The sequence below is a fragment of the Pseudochaenichthys georgianus genome, chromosome 5 (genome assembly GCF_902827115.2).
Source record: "Pseudochaenichthys georgianus chromosome 5, fPseGeo1.2, whole genome shotgun sequence".
Classification (NCBI taxonomy): Eukaryota; Metazoa; Chordata; class Actinopteri; order Perciformes; family Channichthyidae; genus Pseudochaenichthys; species Pseudochaenichthys georgianus.
The window spans coordinates 35,956-58,241 of record NC_047507.1 but is presented as its reverse complement, the minus strand read 5'-3'; the positions used below and the strand labels follow the sequence as shown (position 1 = coordinate 58,241).

At 41.8% G+C, this 22,286-nt stretch overlaps 1 protein-coding gene across 2 annotated transcripts in view; it reads left to right on the top strand.

Moving 5' to 3' along the window:
- Positions 1-2,560: 2,560 nt before the first annotated feature.
- Positions 2,561-22,286, top strand: part of ergic3 (ERGIC and golgi 3) — a 44,974-nt gene continuing 25,248 nt past the window's right edge. For both annotated transcript variants that reach the window (XM_034083090.2, XM_034083089.2), the window contains exons 1-7: positions 2,561-2,730; positions 5,702-5,772; positions 8,844-8,931; positions 9,723-9,842; positions 16,813-16,909; positions 17,436-17,601; positions 18,634-18,691. In XM_034083090.2, the coding sequence (XP_033938981.1) occupies positions 2,583-2,730; positions 5,702-5,772; positions 8,844-8,931; positions 9,723-9,842; positions 16,813-16,909; positions 17,436-17,601; positions 18,634-18,691 (748 nt within the window). In that variant the 5' untranslated portion in view covers positions 2,561-2,582. The remainder of the gene's footprint in view (positions 2,731-5,701; positions 5,773-8,843; positions 8,932-9,722; positions 9,843-16,812; positions 16,910-17,435; positions 17,602-18,633; positions 18,692-22,286) is intronic.

Genomic DNA, 22,286 nt, shown 5'->3' with positions numbered 1-22,286 from the left:
TATTCTCATCTATTAATGAACAGTAGTAGGTTGCTCTCGCTTTACGCAGTGCTTTCTTATATTCATTGAGAGTAATATGCCAAATTAAACGAGATTCTTCAAGTTTAGTGGAACGCCATATCCTTTCAAGTTGTCTAGACTTTTGCTCTATTTTGCGGGTTTCGGCATTATGCCATGGAGCTAATCTATGTTGTTTTATTTTCTTCTTTTTCAAAGGAGCAACAGAGTCTAATTGTATTCGCAGCGCATCTGTAGCACTATCAACAACATGATCAATTTGGGGTGGTGTACATTTTGTATAAGTTTCCTCCCCTACATGCAGACATGCTATCGAGTTAAGTATTGGTGGAATCTCTTCCTTAAATTTGGCTATAGCACTAACAGATAGGTTTCTGCTGCAAGAGCTTTTGACTAATGCTTTGTAGTCTCGTAATAGTACTTCAAAAGTTACTAAGAAATGGTCGGATAAAGCAGGATTATGCGGTTCGACTAATAGTTGCTCAATTTCAATACCATAAGTCAGAACAAGGTCGAGAGTGTGATTATAGCAGTGGGTTGGTTTATTTACACTCTGACAGAAACCAACAGAATCTAATATAGAGTTAAATGCAACAGTAAGGCTATTTTTATCATCGTCAACATGAATATTAAAGTCACCTACGATAATTACTTGTTTGTTTTAAGAACCAAAGTTGATAAAAACTCAGAGAATTCTGATAAGAATTCTGAATAAGGACCTGGTGCACGATACACTTTAACAAATAAGATTGGCTGCAAAGTTTTCCAGGTCGGATGCGTAAGACTAAAAACGAGACTTTCAAAGGAGGTATAATTTAATTTTGGTTTAGTATTGATAAGTAAACTTGAGTCAAAGATTAGTAAATGAATGGAATCTACCTTTTGCCGGTCCGCACTGGCTAACATAGGCTTTACTGTAGCTGAGTTACTTTCTAAGATGCGGAGCCGGGCTTCTATGGCTATGATTCCCGCCTCCAACCTAACAACTATACTACATTTAACACATGTACCGGTACCAGTAAAGGAGGTAGGGAAGTAACCAAACATGAGACAGTTAGAGCAGGAAATAGCACCCGAGGGTGGGGAAAGAGCCATGGCTAGCTATCAAGCTAAAGTAGCTACCGTTAGCAAACCCGAAAAGAGTGTAGGCAACTGTGGAGTTACAGTCGCTAAGAGAAGGTTGTGAGTGCTTAAGCTGTAGTAACGTGTGATTACAACATCAGGCAGTTGCCGTGATCAAGAGTTTTTAAACGATCGATTAAGTTAAAGGTGACATGTCATGCTTTTCCGGTTATCACCCGTCCCCTTGTGTGTTATGAAGGTTTTTATGTATGTAAACGGTCTGCAGAGTCAAAACCCTCAAAGTACACCCTGTAGGGAGTACAACTTTAAAACAGAAAATACCTCCCCAAAACGCCTCGTTGGAGATACGTCACTGTCCATTTGATTCTTCCGGGTACATCATGATGTCATGTCGTCCCCGGAACGAAATGGACCAATCCGTGGAGCCGTAATGTTACGTCCGCGGAGCCGTTACGTTAAGCCCCCGCTGATTGGTCCATTTCCACGGACTTCCTCACACACTCAGTGCAGGCGGCTCTGCTGATTTCTCCTCCCTGGCTGCAGGCTGATAACAGACAGTTGAAATTCTCTCTGCAGACCCATCCTCTGCAGACCCATCCTCTCTGCAGACCCATCCTCTGCAGACCCATCCTCTCTGCAGACCCATTCTCACAGCGTTTATCAACCTTTTTCTTACTCAATATCAAGCCACACTTATTGTTTTTACTTCGGCTGTGACTTTGTGTGTGCTCAGGGTGAGTTTGGCTGTGTTTCGCTGTGTATCGCTAAACAGGGAAATCACACCTCCACGGAGCTTAGCACGATTCACAACGTCCCGACCTATCGGAGCACACTGGGCTCACAGGGAGGGGGGGGGGGGCAAGAGCTGCAACGAGCCGTTTAGTGGAGAGAGTGAATACACATACTTTACAGAGATGCTGTATGCGAAACCAATGTGAGTTTGGAAAATTGCACAGTATAAATCTATTCTAGTAGACCACAACAATGGAATTATGATCAGTGGAAATGGCCATGACATGTGACCTTTAAGATAATAAGCTATCAGCAACAGAACAGGCACACGGGATACCCGGAGATGACAACAACCGGAAGTTACAACATGCTTCCCGCATTAGTGGTCCGGTTAGGGCGACGGCCCACTTGCAATGCCTTCGCGGACTACTAGTGGGCCGCGGCCCATAGGTTGGGAACCGCCGCCACAATCCACGCATCCACCCATCTTTCTATTGATTAAAAACGTAATCTGATTTGTTTTCCTATTTATTTATTTACATTTTAGAATTATTTTATTACTTTATATATCAACCCTTAATGTGAACTTTTTTCTATACAAAATATATGATGTTAATTTCGTTCTTGAATACATAAATACATAATAATACATTAAAAAAGGTCTGAATTACGCGGCGGCCGCTGATTGGCTGAGCCGTGTCCCGGAAGTGATCGCGCGTGTGTGTGTGTGTGTGTGTGGATGTGTGTGTATGCAGGAATCTGTCGGTAACATTTGTGTGTGTTTAGCGGCGGGTTTTCTGCTCTACAACATGGAAACGTTTAATAAACTAAAACAGTTTGACGCTTATCCCAAAACTCTGGAGGATTTCCGAGTGAAAACGTGGGGAGGAGCGACCGGTGAGAAGCGTTATTTATTAAGAGAGAAGAAGAAGGAGCCACTGTTAGCTGCTGATGCTAACAACAAGGCTAATTCATGCTTTAATTCATGATACAACATACAGAAAACACACCGTTTTAAAGACCTAACATGGTCCCTTTAACGCAGTGTGACTCTGAGCAGCAGCAGCAGCAGCATTTTCTCCATTAGCTGTTACAATTAAACATATATCATTTAACAAGGAAAGCAGAGGTGGAAGAAGTACCCAGATGCTTCACTTACGTACAAGTAGTAATACCACATTGTATAAATACCCTGCTAAAAGTAAATGTCCTGTATTAACACTCGTAATTAAGTAAAAGTACAGAAGTATTAGTATCGAAAGATACTTACTCACCAAAAGTAAAAGTAGGCTACTCCTTGTCCTTTTCCTAATAGTATATAGTATGTATGTCTAAGTTGACTTATGGGAGGTATGCTATATTTAACCCGGTTTTAAAGGATGCTTTCAGGATATTATAGCACATTATAATCTGATTTATTGTGCAGTTATCATTACACTTTGTGTACTATATAAGATTACGTAATTCCTCACAGCTGTAAATAGCTGAATACGCTTGAAAAATGCACCTTGAGACGCTTGATAAGTGCTTGATTTAGACCTTTGGAAAGGTGTAGGAACCCTGACAATAAAATGATACTTTATTGATCACTGGAGTACATTTTTTACCACTAGTTTGTTTGATGAATAGTTGGGCAGTGTCCAGTAGTACCTGCGTTTCAACAGTCACATTAAAACAGTTACTAAATCAGCCTGCTATCACCTAAAGAACATATCTAGGATTAAAAGACTAATGTCACAGCAGGATCTGGAGAAACTTGTCCATGCTTTTATCTTCAGTAGACTCGACTACTGCAAAGGTGTCTTCACAGGTCTCACTAAAACATCTATTAGGAAGCTGCAGCTGATTCAGAACGCCGCTGCTCGAGTCCTCACTGACACTAAGAAAGTGGATCACATCACTCCTGCTCTGAAGTCTTCACACTGGCTTCCTGTGTGTCAAAGAATAGATTTCTAAATACTGCTGCTGGTTTATAAAGCACTGAATGGTTTAGGCCCAAAATACATTTCTGACCTCCTGCTAAACTATGAACCATCCAGATCTCTCAGGTCGTCAGGGACTGGTCAGCTTCCTGTCCCCAGAGACAGATCTCTCAGGTCTTCAGGGACTGGTCAGCTTCCTGTCCCCAGAGACAGATCTCTCAGGTCTTCAGGGACTGGTCAGCTTCCTGTCCCCAGAGTCAGAACTAAACATGGAGAAGCAGCGTTCAGTTATTATGCTCCAAACATCTGGAACTAACTCCCAGAAACCTGCAGGTCCGCTGCAACTCTTACTACTTTTAAATCCAGCAAGAAGACTTTTCTTTTGTCGCTGATTTTAATTGAACTATTCAGGCTTATTTTTTTAGGGTTGAAGTCCCCTACGTGTGCCGTTTTGGTTTCAAGACCCTGGTTCGCAGAGGACACCAAAAAAGTCCTAGAAAAACAACTTAAACTTAACTAATGTCGATTAAAACAGAGGAATAGTTTTGGTACCCTGGGGTCAGATTAGAATCGTCTAGCACTTGAGGTCAAAGACATTACTGCTAAAAAAGTGAGCAATGATTGAGAGTCAGAGCTAAACGTTTCAGATGTATCTCACACTGCGACTTTAATTCATGTACCTTTGTTATTCATCTTTGCTTTTAAATGAGTGTTTTAAAATGCCATTTCATAATATGTTTCTTAGTGTCTTACATGTTTGTAAAGCCCTTTGAATTGCCTTGTGTTGGAAGGTGCTGTTTAGGGATAACGAACATTTCCCCTAATCCTAGCTACTTGCTCTTGAATCTAATATTCACTCTTTTCACACTTGAACAGAATATATCCATAATAGAACAATGTGTTTATTTTTATATCTATATTTGAACCATTACCTGGATTCTTATAAAAATACAACATTAGAAAACTTCTAAACTCTCAGAGTGTGAACGAGGATCTAAATAACTGCTGATGACAATATTTTAAAAGCTGAAAGCATAATCTAAAGCAGGGCGGTCAGACTCAAACACACAGTGGGCCAAAATAAAAAAAATGGGTACTAGTCGGGGGCCGGACTGGTTCAATGTTCAAAACGTATTGAAATGAACTTATTGCACATATTAAACCTGGAACTAACAAAGCTTAAATGATTGCCTATAAAAACAACATTAAATAATCAGCTGCATTCATTTCTCACGGCTCTATCTGCAGCTTCTCCAGAGTCACTTCTGATGAGTACATTTCCCCACAGGCCGACAACAGCTTCAACAAAACTATTCCCCTCACAGAGAAACCAAACACGCCCTGTTGTCGTGAGAGAAAGTGCAGAAGGAAGCATCCATTGAAGTCAGCGTGCTGCTCTGTGATGCTAGCTCAGATACTTGGCGTCTCATCAGGGGGCAAGGTCATCAATGTGTGGGCTCAGGCTCTGAGCGGAGGAGACGCTCAGGATGGAGTGAAGGTGTGAGAGCAATATACCAGCGGGCCAGATCTAATAGGAATTAGAAATTATCCTGCGGGCCGAAATTAAATCCACCACGGGCCTGATTTGGCCCCCGGGCCTCGAGTTTGAGACCCCTGATCTAATGCATATTATTTAAAAACATTACAACCCACTGCTTGTGCTTTAACATGTTATTTATCTTGTTATGTAATATGTATATTTTATTCTTTTTTTGCTAACATTTCCAGTTCTCGATATTGCATGTTTTTATTGATTGTATTTAGTTGATATTTTAAATGACATGTTGACTCATTAGGGTTTCTGTGCAGCGACTGCAGATCAAAGCCTCTTGACTATTTCATATACTCTAAGTAATGTGTCCCTGTTTGAGAGATACATAGGCAGAGGGTCTGGGTCTTCTTCCAGACCCTCAGTGTGAACATATCCGATGTCTCTCTCTCTGCAGTGACGATCATCAGCGGGATCATCATGTTGATCCTGTTCGTCTCCGAGCTGCAGTATTATCTCACTAAAGAGGTGAGTCTTGCTCCCGTCACCTGACCGCCTCGTCAAGATACACTTTGATTGGTCCTAGTTTGAGATAAGATAAGATATTCCCCTTGTTATAAACAAGGCTTCTGTGTTGAGGACAAGATCAGAAGTACGGTATTGATCCCAATGTGGGACATGCATGCGCTGCAGCAGTTTACAAAGACAAGGCATTACATTAGAGACATTACAAGACTAGACATAAATAATCCCAAATGTAAACTTCTCAATAGAAATAAAATAGCATTCAAAAAGTAAAACATGTGGAAATACAAATGTGTATAGCACTTTCCATCTCACACTAAGTGCTTCACAAACCAGCTATACATGTAGAAATGTTGAATTACAAATGTACAGTGACGACATTAAAGCAGGATATTATACAGAAGTATGTGACGAATGGAATATTACATATTGGATTGGATATAAATGTACAGTGTGGTTTACTCTCGTCCCGGCAGCATGTGGACAATTATGGCGCATTTCCACTGCAGCGCCGTTCAAGCGTCCTTAATCGCCCTCAAGCGGCCAGGCCAGTTTTTGGTGGCCTTTCCATATAGAGTAGCACCGGCTAGCGGGTACCCCTCTTTTCCGGCCCCATAAAATCGTGGTTCTATCAGGCCAGGGCTGAACTAGTGACGTCAACACTCTCGACTGCTGATTGGTCAGAGAGAATCGTCACAAGATGGCGCGCGAGATCATCCATAGCATCGCATATATATCTAGAAGCAAGCTTGCAGCATTTTTATAAACAGCATTTTGTAAACGGAGGAGCTACAAAAATGGCAACGTCAAAGAAAAGCACACCGTGGTCGACCGAGGAGGTGACGACGTTCCTACATCTCATTGGGGATGATACAATCCAGCGGGAGCTCGACGGGAGCCCCGCCTACACTGCGTTGCTATAGTAACTACCCCAGGTGCTAAAGTGTAATGGGAATGCGCCACGGCCTCGGACGGCCAGCGAGGCAGCCCGAGGCCTGAGCGAGGACGCTTAGGGACGCTTAAACAGGGCTACCCCGCTGCAGTGGAAATGTGCCATTAGATAAAATACAGTTTTAAGAGCAAGTCCAAAGTCTGCAGCTTCAGAGACAGAGACGGTTCTGTGGTGGGGAGGACACTCGAATTCCCTGATAAATGATTCATGGGGAAAGTTTGTCTTTTGTTGTATTTAATAAAGTAATAAAGAAAGTCAATACATATAGTGGGATGGATCTCAAATGCAGGAACAGAGCTGCTTATAACCCTTTCACTTATTTGCATAACAAGCTTGAGACGTGCCTTTCTTATTTGCCCTCGTGATAAGCAATCTGAAGCTTCTGTTCTGAGGGTAATAATAAAAACGCCTTTTGTTGAACGTAAAGCAGCGTTCAGGCTTCAGGAAGCTCTTCCTGTCAGACCGGTCCGACAACCACAGCACACTGAGGCTGCGGCCCCACTGTTTAGTGTCATATAGACCGTTCGGCCACATGAGGACGACCGAATATGGCACTAAACGACTGAGGAAACGACAACGGGTCCCAAGGTGGATAGAAATGCATACGCCACTCTCTGGGGGGTCAAACAGCTCCGTGTGTGCGCCCTATACGGACATTTTCAGATCACTGATAGTGATTGCGCAATAGCCCCGCCTCTCCCCACCTCTTCTGCTCACCTCCGCTTACCCCGCGCCAGTGCTGAAGTGTTTCGCCACCAACAACAACAACAATGGCGGATCGCAGAGTTGCTATCGTGCTCCGGACGCTATTGACCATGCTACAGTTGTTTGTGCAACATCTACAGCAATAATGATGAGGCAACAGCCCCGCCTCTCCCCACCTCTGCTGCTCACCCCCACGTCAAAGTAAACTGCACCCTGAATTCAGATTATTTATCTTTCTCTCGCGAGTGAAGTCTAATCTGACAGGACGGAGACACGCAGCTCTGCTCACCTGCAGCTCCTCCCGCTGCAGCAACACACACACTTCAAGTCAGATCATCACCCTTAGCTATTTTAATTACCTCTCAAACTAAACTAGTTATAAATATGTTTATTTTTACTGTCGGCCGGGTCACTGATTACTGGATCAGCTGCTGCATGAGACAGACACTGGCGCTGTCCGAAGAGAGGGAGGAAAAAGAGAGGCTCCGTGTATTTTATCATTATATTATATAGAGTCGTTATTCATTTGTTTTAAAGCTCAATAAATAACAAAGAAGACCTTTGACCGGCACTTTTATAATTTTGTCCGGAAGATTTCAACTTTAATACACGCTGACTGGCGAAAAACTCTGCCCGGTTCCCTCGACCCCCACCGCGGAGAATAAACAGAAGGGCAACCATGACAACCATGCTTCTTCGCTGCTTTTGTGGAGGAAGTTACAGCGCCACGTAGAGGCTCCTGCATATGTACTGCAGCTTCTCCAGCGGTTGGAGCTAAACGGAGCGGTCTCGTGTGGGCAGACACTATCCGGATAATTATTGCGTGTGGACGGAAGCCGATTGCGTTTGCGTTAATCCTATGCGTTTAGCCGTTTTCGTCCTCGTGGGGCCGCAGCCTGAGAGACCTCCTTTTGCAAACGGAGAGTACTTCGGGAATGCTGCTTCTGTTCCACTTCTGCTCTGTTTGCCGTGGTTTCCCTATGAAGCACAGCGTCAATAAATGATCCTTAAAGCATTATATAATCATATAATACAATACAGCTTCATCCTGAAAGCAAATACGTTCTTTTGTCCGTCCAACACCCCTAAGATATTCACTTTATTGTATATAGACCTTTTGTATTTCTGTGTTTTATGATATATGTTGCATCGTTGGAGGAGCTCGGGTCAGAAGGACTGCCATTGCTACGCTGTAGCTCATGTGCATATGACAATAACACCTTTGAATCTTCTTGTAATGTAAAACTGAACAAAGCAGATTATCTTCCTATTTGAGAAACTTAAAACTGAATTTCCCGACATTTTTGCTGGAAAAGTTACTTTACGACCTATTATTTCCTGATCATGGCAGCTCTGAGCCTCAAACGTGTTTTGTGTTTTTTTTTGTACACTTTAAATGAATTCTCTTTCCCTGCAGGTTCACCCTGAGCTGTACGTGGACACGTCGCGAGGAGACAAACTCAAAATCAACATAGACGTGCTTTTCCCTCACATGCCCTGTGCCTGTAAGTGGCTCCGCTGTTACCTAGCAACATGCTAACTGTTGGGAAAATAGTGAATGTCCTCTTCCAGCATGAGAGTAACATGATAACAAAGGTATCAACTGTAGCTGTGAACATGACAGGATGTGTGATGACCGAGAAGAGCATCAGGACTGCTTGAGGCAGATGATAGCTATGTGATGAACATGATGACTCAGCCTCTATGGAGAGAGACATCAAGCATGCTCATTTCTGACGTGGAGCTAATCTGAAGTAAACATTGAAGACTGCTTTCTGTTCCTCCATCTTGTGACTGAGTGACTCCCTCTCTTGATATCAGCGTGTGAAGGACACTGCTCAGGAACTAGTCTCTGTATGTGATGACTCCTTCCCTTCAGGAGAGGACCACAGATACGTGGATCCTGATGTCGGGCTGCTCGATTATGGCACAAATCATAATCTCGATTATTTGGGTCAATAATTGTAATTGCGATTATTAAATGCGATTATTCATTGACTTTGAATACATCCATTTATTAGAGAATTTGTTTTGAACAGTGTGTTTTTAACAGTTGATTACCCTGAACTTTAAGTATAATTCAACTGAAAAACCAAATAGAATTAATAATAAAAAAATCATCGTTTTATTTCAATCACGTTCGTTGCAAGCCATAATCGTAATCACGATTTAAAATACGATTAATTGAGCAGCCCTACCCTGATATTGAAGCTCAAGACGGTGACCAGTGAGATTTGTCTAACAGTAATGACCACATCCTATTATCTATAAACAGTTCTTCCTCTCTTCCTCTCAGATCTCAGTATAGATGCGATGGACGTGGCCGGCGAGCAGCAGCTGGACGTCGAACACAATCTGTTCAAACATCGGCTGGACAAAGACCTGAAGCCTGTCACCAACGAGGCAGAAAAACACGGTAAAATCTCACTTTATTTTATCGCCCTGACTTCAGAAATCAAAATGTTTTTCACTTTTAAGTCTCTCTTAGTCTTAAAGCTCAGACAATGATTTGTAATCCATCCTGGAACAACAGTTTTTCAAAGAGACCTCACAAAGCTTAAAAAGAATATGAATAAGAATATGAATAATGGTTGTGTACAGAGAAACCGTCTTTTGTTATTATTGCCCCAAATCACACATTTTACATTGGTTGTTTGGGAAAAACTCCTAAAGAAACCCAACAATAAACAGAGGACATTTTGTTATATTAAACTCCAGGAGAGCAACAAAAGAGGACCCTTTTCATAGGATGTGCTATAGATGTACATTACAACATAGACAGTCCAAATACTAGAGAATATACAGGGCCGCCCCTGGCCAACTTGGGGCCCCAAGCGACAATGTGAGATGAGGCCCCCCCCCCCCCCCCAACCGACAGGAGTGAAAAAAAACGTTTTGGAAACAAAGTAGGCTACTTTGCAAATATAATTCATGTTTATTATTATTATCAACACTCTTTTATGCAGTGAGGTAAATGGTTGTGCATGTATGTCATTTCCTGCCAAATACTAGCCTCACAAATATTAAATGCAAATAAACAACTTCTACTAATAATAATAATAATCATAATAAATTCAATAATATAAATACTATATTATTTTTAGAGCCGGGACTCAATTAAAAAAATTAATCTAATTAGAGGCTTTGTAATTAATTAATCGAAATTAATCGCATTTTTAATCAAATATACATATTTGACCTGAGAACAGTGAGAAGCCAGTTTCACATGGATGTGACTCCAAGTGGTCGACAGTCGAGTGCAGTCCAGTGAGCAGGGAGCTGGTTATTCTCTCAGACGTGGACTGACTTACCCTGGCCCTGAAACCAGTCATCTGGTTGAGTGTGGGTTGGGTCAGGGTGTGGTTCCTTGCACTCGGAGTCGGGCTAATGTCCACGCTAGCTGCTACATTCTAGCTGCTACATGCTAGCTGCTACATGCTAGCTGCTACATGCTAGCTGCTACATGCTTTGCATTTAGGTGATACTTTAGGCTTGATGTGCTGCGGTGATATGCGGTGCTCTTATCGACGCTTCCATCCGTCCATTTTTTAAAACAAAATGTCCCATCCACGGGGCCGACCAAAGCGGTCTCATCAGCTTGCTCGTTCATGTTTGACTATTGTTCACCGTGGTTTGTTGTTGTTTGAAGTCCCATGCTGAAGTCATGAACGTTAGTTGGTGCTCCAGTATAATCGGTACGCCTGAAACTCAACAAGTGAGAAACGTTCCGCAAAAATAAGTGCGATTAAAATGCTAAAATGTTAGGAGTTAAGGGGAGAGGCTGAGCGTCACCATGACGATGACTGTTAGGAGTTAAGGGGAGAGGCTGAGCGTCACCATGAAATGTGCAAATTGACATAAAAATAAATAAAAGGGGAAAAAATGCTCCATGTTTTTTAGGCTGTAAACTTTAACTGTTATGTAAACCAACTAGACAGACAGTGCATCTCTCTTCCTCCTGCACATTATCAGATAAAAGGCATCACATACTTGAATGAATGGTGAATAAAGAATGCTGGAAACAACTGCATCTCCATTAGTATGCTCTGCAGAGACTGCCTTCTTCATGTCCTGAATTGCAGATGTTTTAATATGGCAATTGGCAATTTGACGTATACAACATTCGCAAGTTTTACATTTGACTCATACAATAACCCACCTTCGAGTGATGCTCTAGTTTCTTCATGTTTTGTTTTTTGCGCCGGACTGAAACTGTCTTTTCATCGACATCTCTTCACCTGCGCTAGTGGCCGTATCAAAGCCGTGATTGGTCAGATGTCGATTCATTGCAACGGTGTCGGGTTACAGACGTGCTCCCCTTGTCACCTCTCACTCTCGCGTGTCAGCCGGGGGTGCGCGGAGAACTGCGCGGAGAACTGCGCACAGCAGCTGAGGCCCTCTGGGCGGGGCCCCATGCAGCCTGCGTGATTGGCCTGTAGGGAGGGGCGGCCCTGAGAATATATATAAAGAGGAAGATGCATCCAGAGTAGGGCTGCACGATATTGGCAAAAACTGTTATTGCGATATGAAAAAATACAGGAATTGAAGAAAAGACCGTTTTTTTCCCCCCGCAAACCATCCCGTCTTGAACTTTAATGCTATACGATGGTATTCTTTTAACTATATTTAAGCGGATGAAGGATTTTAGTCACGGACGTCTGGATCGTAAGTTATCAGAGCAACAAGCTGAGCTAGCTCGGTTAGCAGCGCCGAACTGGAGAAACACATGAAACCACTTTATTCAGTGTTTTGACCTTTAATCACCGGGTCCGGTTGCTTTCGAGATTTGATTGTGATCGGTGGTTTGCTGTCACTCACTCAAGTTCCCCGACATGAGAGCTGCGCAAGTTTTCCTTTTGTAGCAAGCAGCAAAACGAATTGTAACATGACGTGTTTGAGTTAATTTGCCTACTTAAAGAGCAACTTGCAGGGTTTTTTTTCTTCTACATTTATGCTTAAACTTGCTTGAAAATTACAATTAAAAAAGTGAATGCAGGATTTGATATGTTTTACGAGACATAAGGGCAGTGTGGGGGAAACTTCTGTGTAGCAGCGATGCAGTGGGAGTCACCGACTCATGAAGGAGACACGGGAAGAGCAGGAGCTTTGATGTCAAACACTGATGGTTTATCTGGAGCTTCGGCCGGAGGATTCACATCAAGTCCAAGAGCCAGAGGTTCTGACCGCACGGAGAGCGCCTCTCTCTCGTCAGCCCATTGAACTGGTTTCACAGAGTCATCAACATGTTTGAGAAGATAGCCTAAACAGTGGGGAACACTGAGTTACTTGCGTCTGACACTTATGGCCTCGAAGATTTCACACCTTGGAGTCCACACACACCGAGAAGGAAGCGTCCCAGTGCACCCACAACAATACACCATCTGTGACCGAGGGTTGCCCGGTCAGAACGGGAACAACAACATATGGCTGAAGCAGCCTCTCTCCTTAAGGAGATAGCAGACGTCAGGGTTGGTCCTGCACGACATATCTAGGAGTCTAGGACAATTATTTCCCTAACCGGCAGGAATTCAGAGGGAAAGGAGCAATTTTGAGCTTTGCTCTTAAAAACGGCTTTTTTTTAAGGTCATACGTCAAACGCGTCGTATTACATCACAAAGGGGACACATCTCCGCTCTCTGACCGCGGGCATAGTTAGTAGTTGCGTTGAGCGGTTGTGATTTAGTGAGCTGGTATCTTTCTGTAGTTTTACATTGTATTTCACCATTTGTTATCATGGTGCAGTATTGTGTTTGTGTAGGTTGCACAAATACCAGCCTGTCAGGACAAACGTTTATCAGGAAACCGTATTCATCTCTCTCCCCCCCCTTCCCTGCTCTCTCTCTCCCCCCCTTCCCTGCTCTCTCTCTCCCCTCCGGTACAGCACCGTAGTGCGGAGTTGCATTAGGTAACGCGAGATACGGCTGATACTTGCGCATTAGTTTCTGTTATGGATCAGTATCATCAGTCCTGCCAGTAACGTTACTATATTATCAATACCACTTTAGTTATAGCCTGATATATGATAGCTAACTTTACAATGTTGTGATGTGACGTTAGCTAACATTCTGTAGCTAACGCCGGTCACTCACCAAGACAGCTGCTCTGTTCTCCACTGGTTCTCCTCACACCACAGCTCCAGTTCTCTCCCATGGCCGTTATTCCTTCTAATCCTTGGCTGCTCCTGGTCTCTTGGACGCCTAGCAGGCTCATAATTATAAGGTTGTGGTCCGTCATATGCATTCGAATTTACATGTTCAACTTCTTCTGTGTCGAAACTAGCATTGGGATCCATGTTTATTAATACGTTAAACCGGCCGCTCTCCCCCTTGTTTCCCCTTTGTTACGTCACACGCGGGAGGTCACGTGGGGAGGCTTTTTTGATGCGGAAGTAAAAATGTCTTACAAAAACGACGCCAGATGTCACTGTAGTGTATATGTATATTTTTTTGATAATCTAGTGTATTCATCATTTTCCTACACATTTATTCACAGGTGTCTTTAACCTGGAAGTTGCTCATTAATATCGCACGTCCTAAAAAATATATATATATCGTGCAGCCCTAATCCAGACTGATGTCAACTATGTTCTGGGTTCGACCAAAAATAAAAATAAAGACCGTCAGGCTTGAACACAGCAACAGGTCCTCTTTCTGCAGACAGGAAATACTTTCAGCTGGAAAACCAACTTTTTGTGGAAAAACAAATGGAAAAACGTCAGGACTTTTTTTTGTAAAATATGTCAGTAATCGTTAAACAGTAGTGTGCCAAGACTTGGAGCTATTTTCTGAAGTCTTTTTTGACTATTTATACATTCATGTGACCTCTACATATTCTGATAGCTTAGTTTGTCCTGAGCATAAAGATGTGTTTTGACTCGATTACAGGGTTCATGTTTTACAGGCTCTTTACACAAGGCGAACAAAGCATACAAAATAAGGGCTTAAACTTAAAAAAATAAAAATACAAGGTTATATTTTATGTTTTCCGGTGGTTTCAGGTTGTTGAAATAGATATTAAATTAAAACACTGCACAGGGACAGGCTGCTCCTCTTCCTTTGGTAAACAGAAGGAAGTCGAACTGGATCATTTGCATGTGCACATATTTTAATTTGCCTACAGTTGCACGGCTGCAAAAGTCAAATGAACCAGGATGCAGTTTGTTTGGTTTGTTTTTGCAAGCCAGCGTCTACTTACAAGTTGTTTTATTTGTTAGCAATCAACAACAAGATAGCTTGTTGAACAACAAGGTAATTGAAAAAGCTTTACTAGATATATGAACCCTTAACGTCCTGTATCCTGGAGGATAAAAGGCCAAGCTAAGGTTATACAACTGGGATAATGACACACAGATGTACTTGAGTTTTAAGCAGGTTTAATAACAGTCTACTGTGAGGGTAGGATGGTTGTAATATCAAAGATAAAACTGAGGTAATGGTTTTTGGAGCCAAGGCAGAACGTATAAAAGTTAGCGCTTTCAGTCTGCAATGTTCAAACCAACAGATAGAGCCAGAGATCTAGGTGTAGTCATGGACTCTGACCTGAGCTTCAACAGTCACATTAAAACAGTTACTAAATCAGCCTACTATCATCTAAAGAACATATCTAGGATTAAAAGACTAATGTCACAGCAGGATCTGGAGACACGTGTCCATGCTTTTATCTTCAGTCGACTGGACTACTGCAATGGTGTCTTCACAGGTCTCACTAAAACATCCATTAGGAAGCTGCAGCTGATTCAGAACGCCGCTGCTCGAGTCCTCACTGACACTAAGAAAGTGGATCACATCACTCCTGCTCTGAAGTCTTCACACTGGCTTCCTGCTCTGAAGTCTTCACACTGGCTTCCTGTGTGTCAAAGAATAGATTTCTAAATACTGCTGCTGGTTTATAAAGCACTGAATGGTTTAGGCCCAGAATACATTTCTGACCTCCTGCTAAATGATGAACCATCCAGATCTCTCAGGTCTTCAGGGACTGGTCAGCTTTCTGTCCCCAGAGTCAGAACTAAACATGGAGAAGCAGCGTTCAGTTATTATGCTCCAAACATCTGGAACAAACTCTCAGAAACCTGCAGGTCCGCTGCAACTCTGACTACTTTTAAATCCAGGCTGAAGACTTTTCTTTTTGTCGCTGCTTTTAATTGAACTATTCATATCTTAGACTGCACTGTAACTTTTATCCATGTATTTTTCATTTTAATGTTTATTTTATTAGCTTTTCTTTTTTAATGCTTAATGTCTTTCATTTTTTTGTAAAGCACTTTGAATTGCCTTGTGTTGAAAAGTGCTATATAAATAAACTTGTTGCCTTGCCGTAATAACAGTCTACTGTGAGGGTAGGATGGTTGTAATATCGGCGCAACATGGATATAAAACCTCTGTAATACGGGGGGAAATGGGTGCACCATGAATGTAATGTCGGTTCAATAAAAGTGGTAAGGTGGAAAAAAGTCTGTGTAATTTTAGCCTAGATACATTCGAACATAGCAATTACTTTTTTCAAAATGTGTTCATGTGCTTACCCAGTTAAGGGTTGTTACGTCCGCACTAGGGATGAGGACACACACCAGTTGGAATTGGTATAATTATAAATGGTTTATTTTAAATAGCAGCGGTAAACAAAATGGCAGGCATGCAGCCTGGAACAAACAGGTTGACAAATAACCAAACGAAAGGAGGACTCTAAAACAAAGGAGTCTAATGGCATACAAGGAAATAACACTATCACACTAAATAAGAAACTAAACAAAACCTCACTTTAAAAGTGGTACAACTAACACAAAGAATCTATACAACAACACAGCTAAAGGCAACAGCCACAACATCCTAAGCTACTCGAAGCACTACTAACACGCAATATCACACGGAGATGGGCACACAAGTTTAACCACAGTTCTAAGGACCGAGTAGCGAGAGGCGTCTGTCCCACATCACAGAGCCTCCGATGCGCTGCGATTGGAGTGCGTCGGGCCCGGCGTGCTCCAATCACAATCCTCCGGGGGCGGACCAGGAGATGGCAGCCAATGACGTCAGGGCAATCGCACTGCTCATTTACATACAACACAGATGAACACAATAAAGACGACCCGGAAGGCAGCAGCCGTAACGAGGGTTAAAAGCATCCGTGCAACAGAAACACATTTAAAAACAGTTATTAAAGAGCAAAGAGAATATTAATTCAAACGCAAGACGGGCGTAAAACAAACGGGACGGTGCGGTGTCAGAAAGGAATGATATGTGTAGGTAACCTGGAGTTTCGCCCACGTAATGTCACGCATCTCAACTCGTGTTTTCTGGGTAATTGAAGTGCTCGTGTTTCAGCTCATCACCTTGGCGCCATGTTCTCACGGGTGAAGCATGACGATTTATTTTATGTTTTTGGTGCAGATCTCGGTACGGCGGACGATGGGCAAACGTTCGACCCGAGTTCACTCGACCCAAACAGATGTGAGAGCTGCTATGGAGCGGAGACTGAAGACCTGAAGTGAGACACACACACACACACACACACACACACACACACACACACACACACACACACACACACACACACACACACACACACACACACACACACACACACACACACACACTGAAGACCTGAAGTGAGACACACACACACACACACACACACACACACACACACACACACACACACACACACACACACACACACACACACACACACACACACACACTGAAGACCTGAAGTGAGACACACACACACACACACACACACACACACACACACACACACACACACACACACAAACAAACGTTCTTCAGTAATATATCGAACAGTTTAAAATCAGGTCCAAATAATGTATAGTTTTTATAAAGATACTAATATGAATGTACGAATATTAAGATGTAAAATAAGAGTGTTGTTATTCACTGTGTGTGTGTGTGTGTGCGCGTGTGTGTGTGTGTGTGTGTGTGTGTGTGTGTGTGTGTGTGTGTGTGTGTGTGTGTGTGTGTGTGTGTGTGTGTGTGTGTGCGTGTGTGTGTAGATGCTGTAACACGTGTGATGATGTTCGGGAGGCGTACCGGAGGCGCGGCTGGGCTTTTAAGAACGCCGACACCATCGTTCAGTGTAAGAGAGAAGGATTCACGCAGAAGATGCAGGAGCAGAAGAACGAGGGCTGCCAGGTGTACGGCTTCCTGGAGGTCAACAAGGTGAACACACACACCTTTAGTCGTTCTCTCACCTTCCCTAAAGTGTTTTAACTCAGAGCAAGAGTCCTGTTTCTGTCTGGAGGCAAACCGCGTGACGTGTTTTGAGTTGGCGGGAAAGAGAAAATCAGCTTTCAGTAATAAAACTACCTCTCTTAAATTCTGATATACTGCACATATTTTATTTTTAATTTATAGTTTACTTATTGTACCTACTTTTTTTGTTTATTTGTGTTTCTTGTTAACATTTTAAAAATAATAATTTATTTTATAATAATTAATAAAATTGTTCTATCTCTTTTTTATATATACTTTATTTTACATCTTAATTCCTCTTGCTGCATTAATGTATGCACCGTTACACACCGAAGCACATTTGGGAATCAATGGAAATACTTGATTTACTTCACTGGGGAAACTGGGGGCTCATCTCAATGTCGCCGCTCGACTGCTCTCTCCTCCGGGACTTGACCCGGAAATCGCTCAAGACACGCCATGTCGAAGGACGTCCCACTCCTCTGTCCTCGCGTCTCTCGCTCGCGTCTTACGGAGGCGGAGCTAAGACGCGAGTGAGGGAAAGGAGGAGGGGAAATATTCAATTGAGATGGTCCTCGTGTGTAGTGACGTAATTCCCAATGAATTACTGAGAGGCTAAACTTGGCTCAACTGTGAGAGTTAGTCTAAAATATGTACTTTTTTTAACAAAGAAGTGAAAGTTTATTTAATATAAAAATAAAATCAAACAATAACCAAAGTAGGACATTAAGATCAACAGAGAAATATACAAATAAATTGATGTAAAATATAAGTAGAATCCGTAAAATGTTTAAGTAAGATTGTGCAATAAAGTCAAATAATCAAATTTTTAAAGAATAAACAAAAATAACACCTTTTTAATTTCAACAATATCTTCATAATACTGTGAATGGATTGTTGTCCATGTTCATGATATTTGCTCCAAGATGTCGTGTTTCTCCCGTTGGACTATAACGATTACGTGTCGTTGACCTTCTCCTCGCCCCCTTTGTGCTTCAGGTTGCAGGAAACTTCCACTTTGCTCCAGGAAAGAGTTTCCAGCAGTCTCACGTCCACGGTAAGACCTGCTCAGAAACACTCACAGAATCATCAAAGGTTTCTGAACGCCAGGCTGATTTAATATCAAACGGGTGAAGTGTTTGCCTTTCATTAAAGGACCCCTAAATACGCTCATTCAGAGACCGGTTGGGATCTGACATCGTGCTTTTAGTCTTTCAAAATCGGGTTGTAACTACATTGTTAACTATAAAGTGTTTTAACATACCGTACTTTTCGGACTATACAGCGCACCTGCATATGAGCCGCAGCAGCAGCTACACTGTCCGTCTGCCTTGCTCTCGTTCTGTCTCTCGGTTCCACTTTTACTTTGGCGCGCTACCTGTCTCACTCTTTTCCGGCCTCCAGCTTTTCCTGCTGGAGCCCGCCGCTTAAAGGTGGCGGGCGCGGACCGGTCATAGAGCCCGTAGAGTTAAAGGTGGTTAATTTTACCTGTAAAATCCATAGATTTAGGAGGTTCCCTATTGGCCGTTAGCTGTACACAAAAAATGGGGGAAAAGTCGCGGCTTATAGTCCGAAAAGTACGGTAGTTGAATATGTCTATCAGTGTTTCCCTTAGCCCAAGAAACAGTAAGCATCCAGTTAAGAGTCAGAAAGGAGTAAAGAAACCATAACATTCAAATGTAAGAATCTGAAATCAGAAAGAAAACATTCCTAGAAAGTAAAACAAATCTGAATTCTGGGGGAAAAAAGTCAAAATTATCAGAAAAAAGTCCCAATTTCTTAGAAAGTAAAAAAGAAATTCAAATTGTGAGAAAAATGTCATAATTCTCAGAAAAGAGTCCCAAATTCTTAAAGTATAAGAAATTCTTAAGTCTGAGAAAAAAGTAAAACATTCTTAGAAAAGTAAAAAAAAGTCCAAATTGTGAGAAAGTACAAAATCAGAATTCTGAGAAAAAAGTAAAAATTGTAAGAAAAAAGTAAAAAATAAAAAAAATCTGATAAAAGTAACATAGGTGGAAATCTAATCTACAAAAAAATGTCCGCACTAAAACTCCACAACTTTGGTCCTCATGAGACACACTTGACAAATATCTGGAAGTGAGAAATGTTCATTGTCGCATCGTCACACCCTGAGATTAATTATTAAAGTTATTGATATTTCCAACGAGTGCATTGCTCTCCCACATAATGCTGAATCATGTTCAGAAACATTTGATTAGGTCATCAACAAATCATCACGACTCATATCCACACCTGATGAATGTGCATCGTGTAGAGATGGGTTTCCTCCCTAGCAACAATTAAAGAAGTAATATAACATTAGGTTGGAGGTGTCTCAATAGAGTTTGAGAAGCTGCTTTAATCAGCGTTTTTATGTCGTTTTTTATTCAGCATAAATCCATTTGAACCCATTCGACATTTTGTCTATTTGACCAGTTTTGAACATGGTTTTTTCAGAGGCTCGGCAAAATCCTGAATCATGTTCCCTAAACATACAGCGCTAATGCTGCATGTATCACTATCGTGGTTTGAAAAACAAAAAATGAGGATGGTTGTCAAAGCCTAAATATTGGGTGATTTAAAAAAGAGAAATGTGTGTGTGTTCGCTTTAGAAATAAGCAACGGAAAATACAAAGACGCATATTTTCCTGTCACCGGATGAATGAATGCACACATTACCTTCATCTCCACACGGTGCTTTAGACGGCCTGAAGCTGATTCAAGTGTTACCCGAGTGATGCAGTATTCTGTAAGAGTACATTTAGGATTTCTAAAGACAGTGCTTCTGTCCTGACGAGTGGGAAAGCCTCAAACACCAGTGAATCTGAAGAAACACATTATTTTAAAGAAACGGACCATCTATCTGCAGCTGCTAAAACAACACTTGGTTCAGCGTTAGTCAAACTCTAAAGCACTGTTTCCGCTTGCAGACCTTTCTCTCTTCTGCCTTCTTCTGTTTTCCTTCATTTATTTTCTTGGTATTATTGAATGGACTGTCTGTTTGCCTGCCTGCTCAAAGTTTCCCTTCATCTGCACTTTAAACCAGGAAATTAACAGTAACAGCCGCTTCAGCAGGAATAGTTCAATAATCTAAGAAAAATGATTGGCTACTAAAATGGAGAGTTTGGCAAAACATCCGTTAACAAAACGGTGGTGCAAATCTGGCAAAATGTAAGTGGCTGAAGCGTCTGTTAGTTTCCTGTGATCAATTAATCCGTTTGAATGTATTATAAGGTAAACTTCACCCACAAAAGGACCGTCTGTTTATTCGACGAATAGAACTGTTTGAGAAAAGTCAGAATTGTGAGAAAGTCAAAACATTCTTAGAAAGTAAACATTGTGAAAAAAAAATCGTGATTCTTACTTTTTAAGGTTTTGAAAAAAAGTCCTAATTCTGACAAAAAAGTGAGAACAAAATCTAAATTCTTAGAAAGTCAAGAAAAAGTCAGAATTCTGAGAAAAGAGTCAAAATTATTAGAAAGTCTAATAAGTCAAAATTCTTGGAAGAATTGGGAGAAATAAATAAAAATTCTTAGAAAGTCAAATAAGTAAAAATTCTTAGAAAAAAAGTAACAAATTGTGAGAAATAAATAAAAATTCTTAGAAAGTCAAGAAAAAGTCAAAATTGTGAGAGTAAAAAAGAAAATCTCAATTCTTAGAAAGTCGAAAAGTCAGAATTCTGAGAAAATTGTTAGAAAGTAAAAAAAAAAAGTCAAAATTGTTAGAACTCTGAGAAAAGGTCAATATTCTAAGGAACATTTAAAATCATAGTTTTCTCAAATGGGGCTTTCACACCAACGTGGTTCCAGGGCCGGTTCGGAGCTAGAGCCTGAAAAGCACCGTTTGTTCCTGTTCACACCGCAGCGGAGCCGCCTCTAAGCTCCGAAACCCGGTTTGTTTCAAGCACCAACAAATGTTCCACCTAGAAGCAAGAACCGCATATATACGTCACGCTTATGTTGGAGGCGGGGGCAGGGGCATCAGTTTATGGCGAGTACGGCAAATGAAAGTTGTAACAAGCAGTAGCGCTGAGCAAAGGGACTAGAACGCAACCACACACTTATAAAAAAACCACACTTTATAAAGTCAGGCAACACTAACCAGGCTTCGTGTGAATCTGTTTATTTGTACCTGACTTTGACCATCCGTTCGCTGTTATTGATCATTGTGGAGAGAGACAGACGTTTAGTTTTGTATTATAGCAGCTATCGGATGGAATCGATACATGGGCTGCACAGGTTGTCGTGTCCGACTATCACAAGTAGAATCATAATGAAAAATAGGCCGGTAAAATGTGCCTGTAGAAAACGGCTTATGCCACAATAGGATAGCAATAAGTAGTGAAGATAGTCAGTTTAGCTTCGGTTGCTATGGTAACATCGCCCATTTTATACCAGAGAAACTTTCGTAACAGCGTTGAGATGCCAAACAGCGGGCAGCACTGCAGCGGTCGGTAAATGCCGCTGAAACACATGAATAAGCAATGAACCACGGCACTCTGGAGAAAAGTACAAGGGTTGAGAAGTAGTTATTTAATTTAATCTGGCTTCGGATGATTAAAAGCAACACGATCATCGACCCGACGCCGTTGGGGAGAAAATCAGCGACGTAAACGGTGACGCCATGACGCAGCAGCGGCAGCTCCAGTCGGG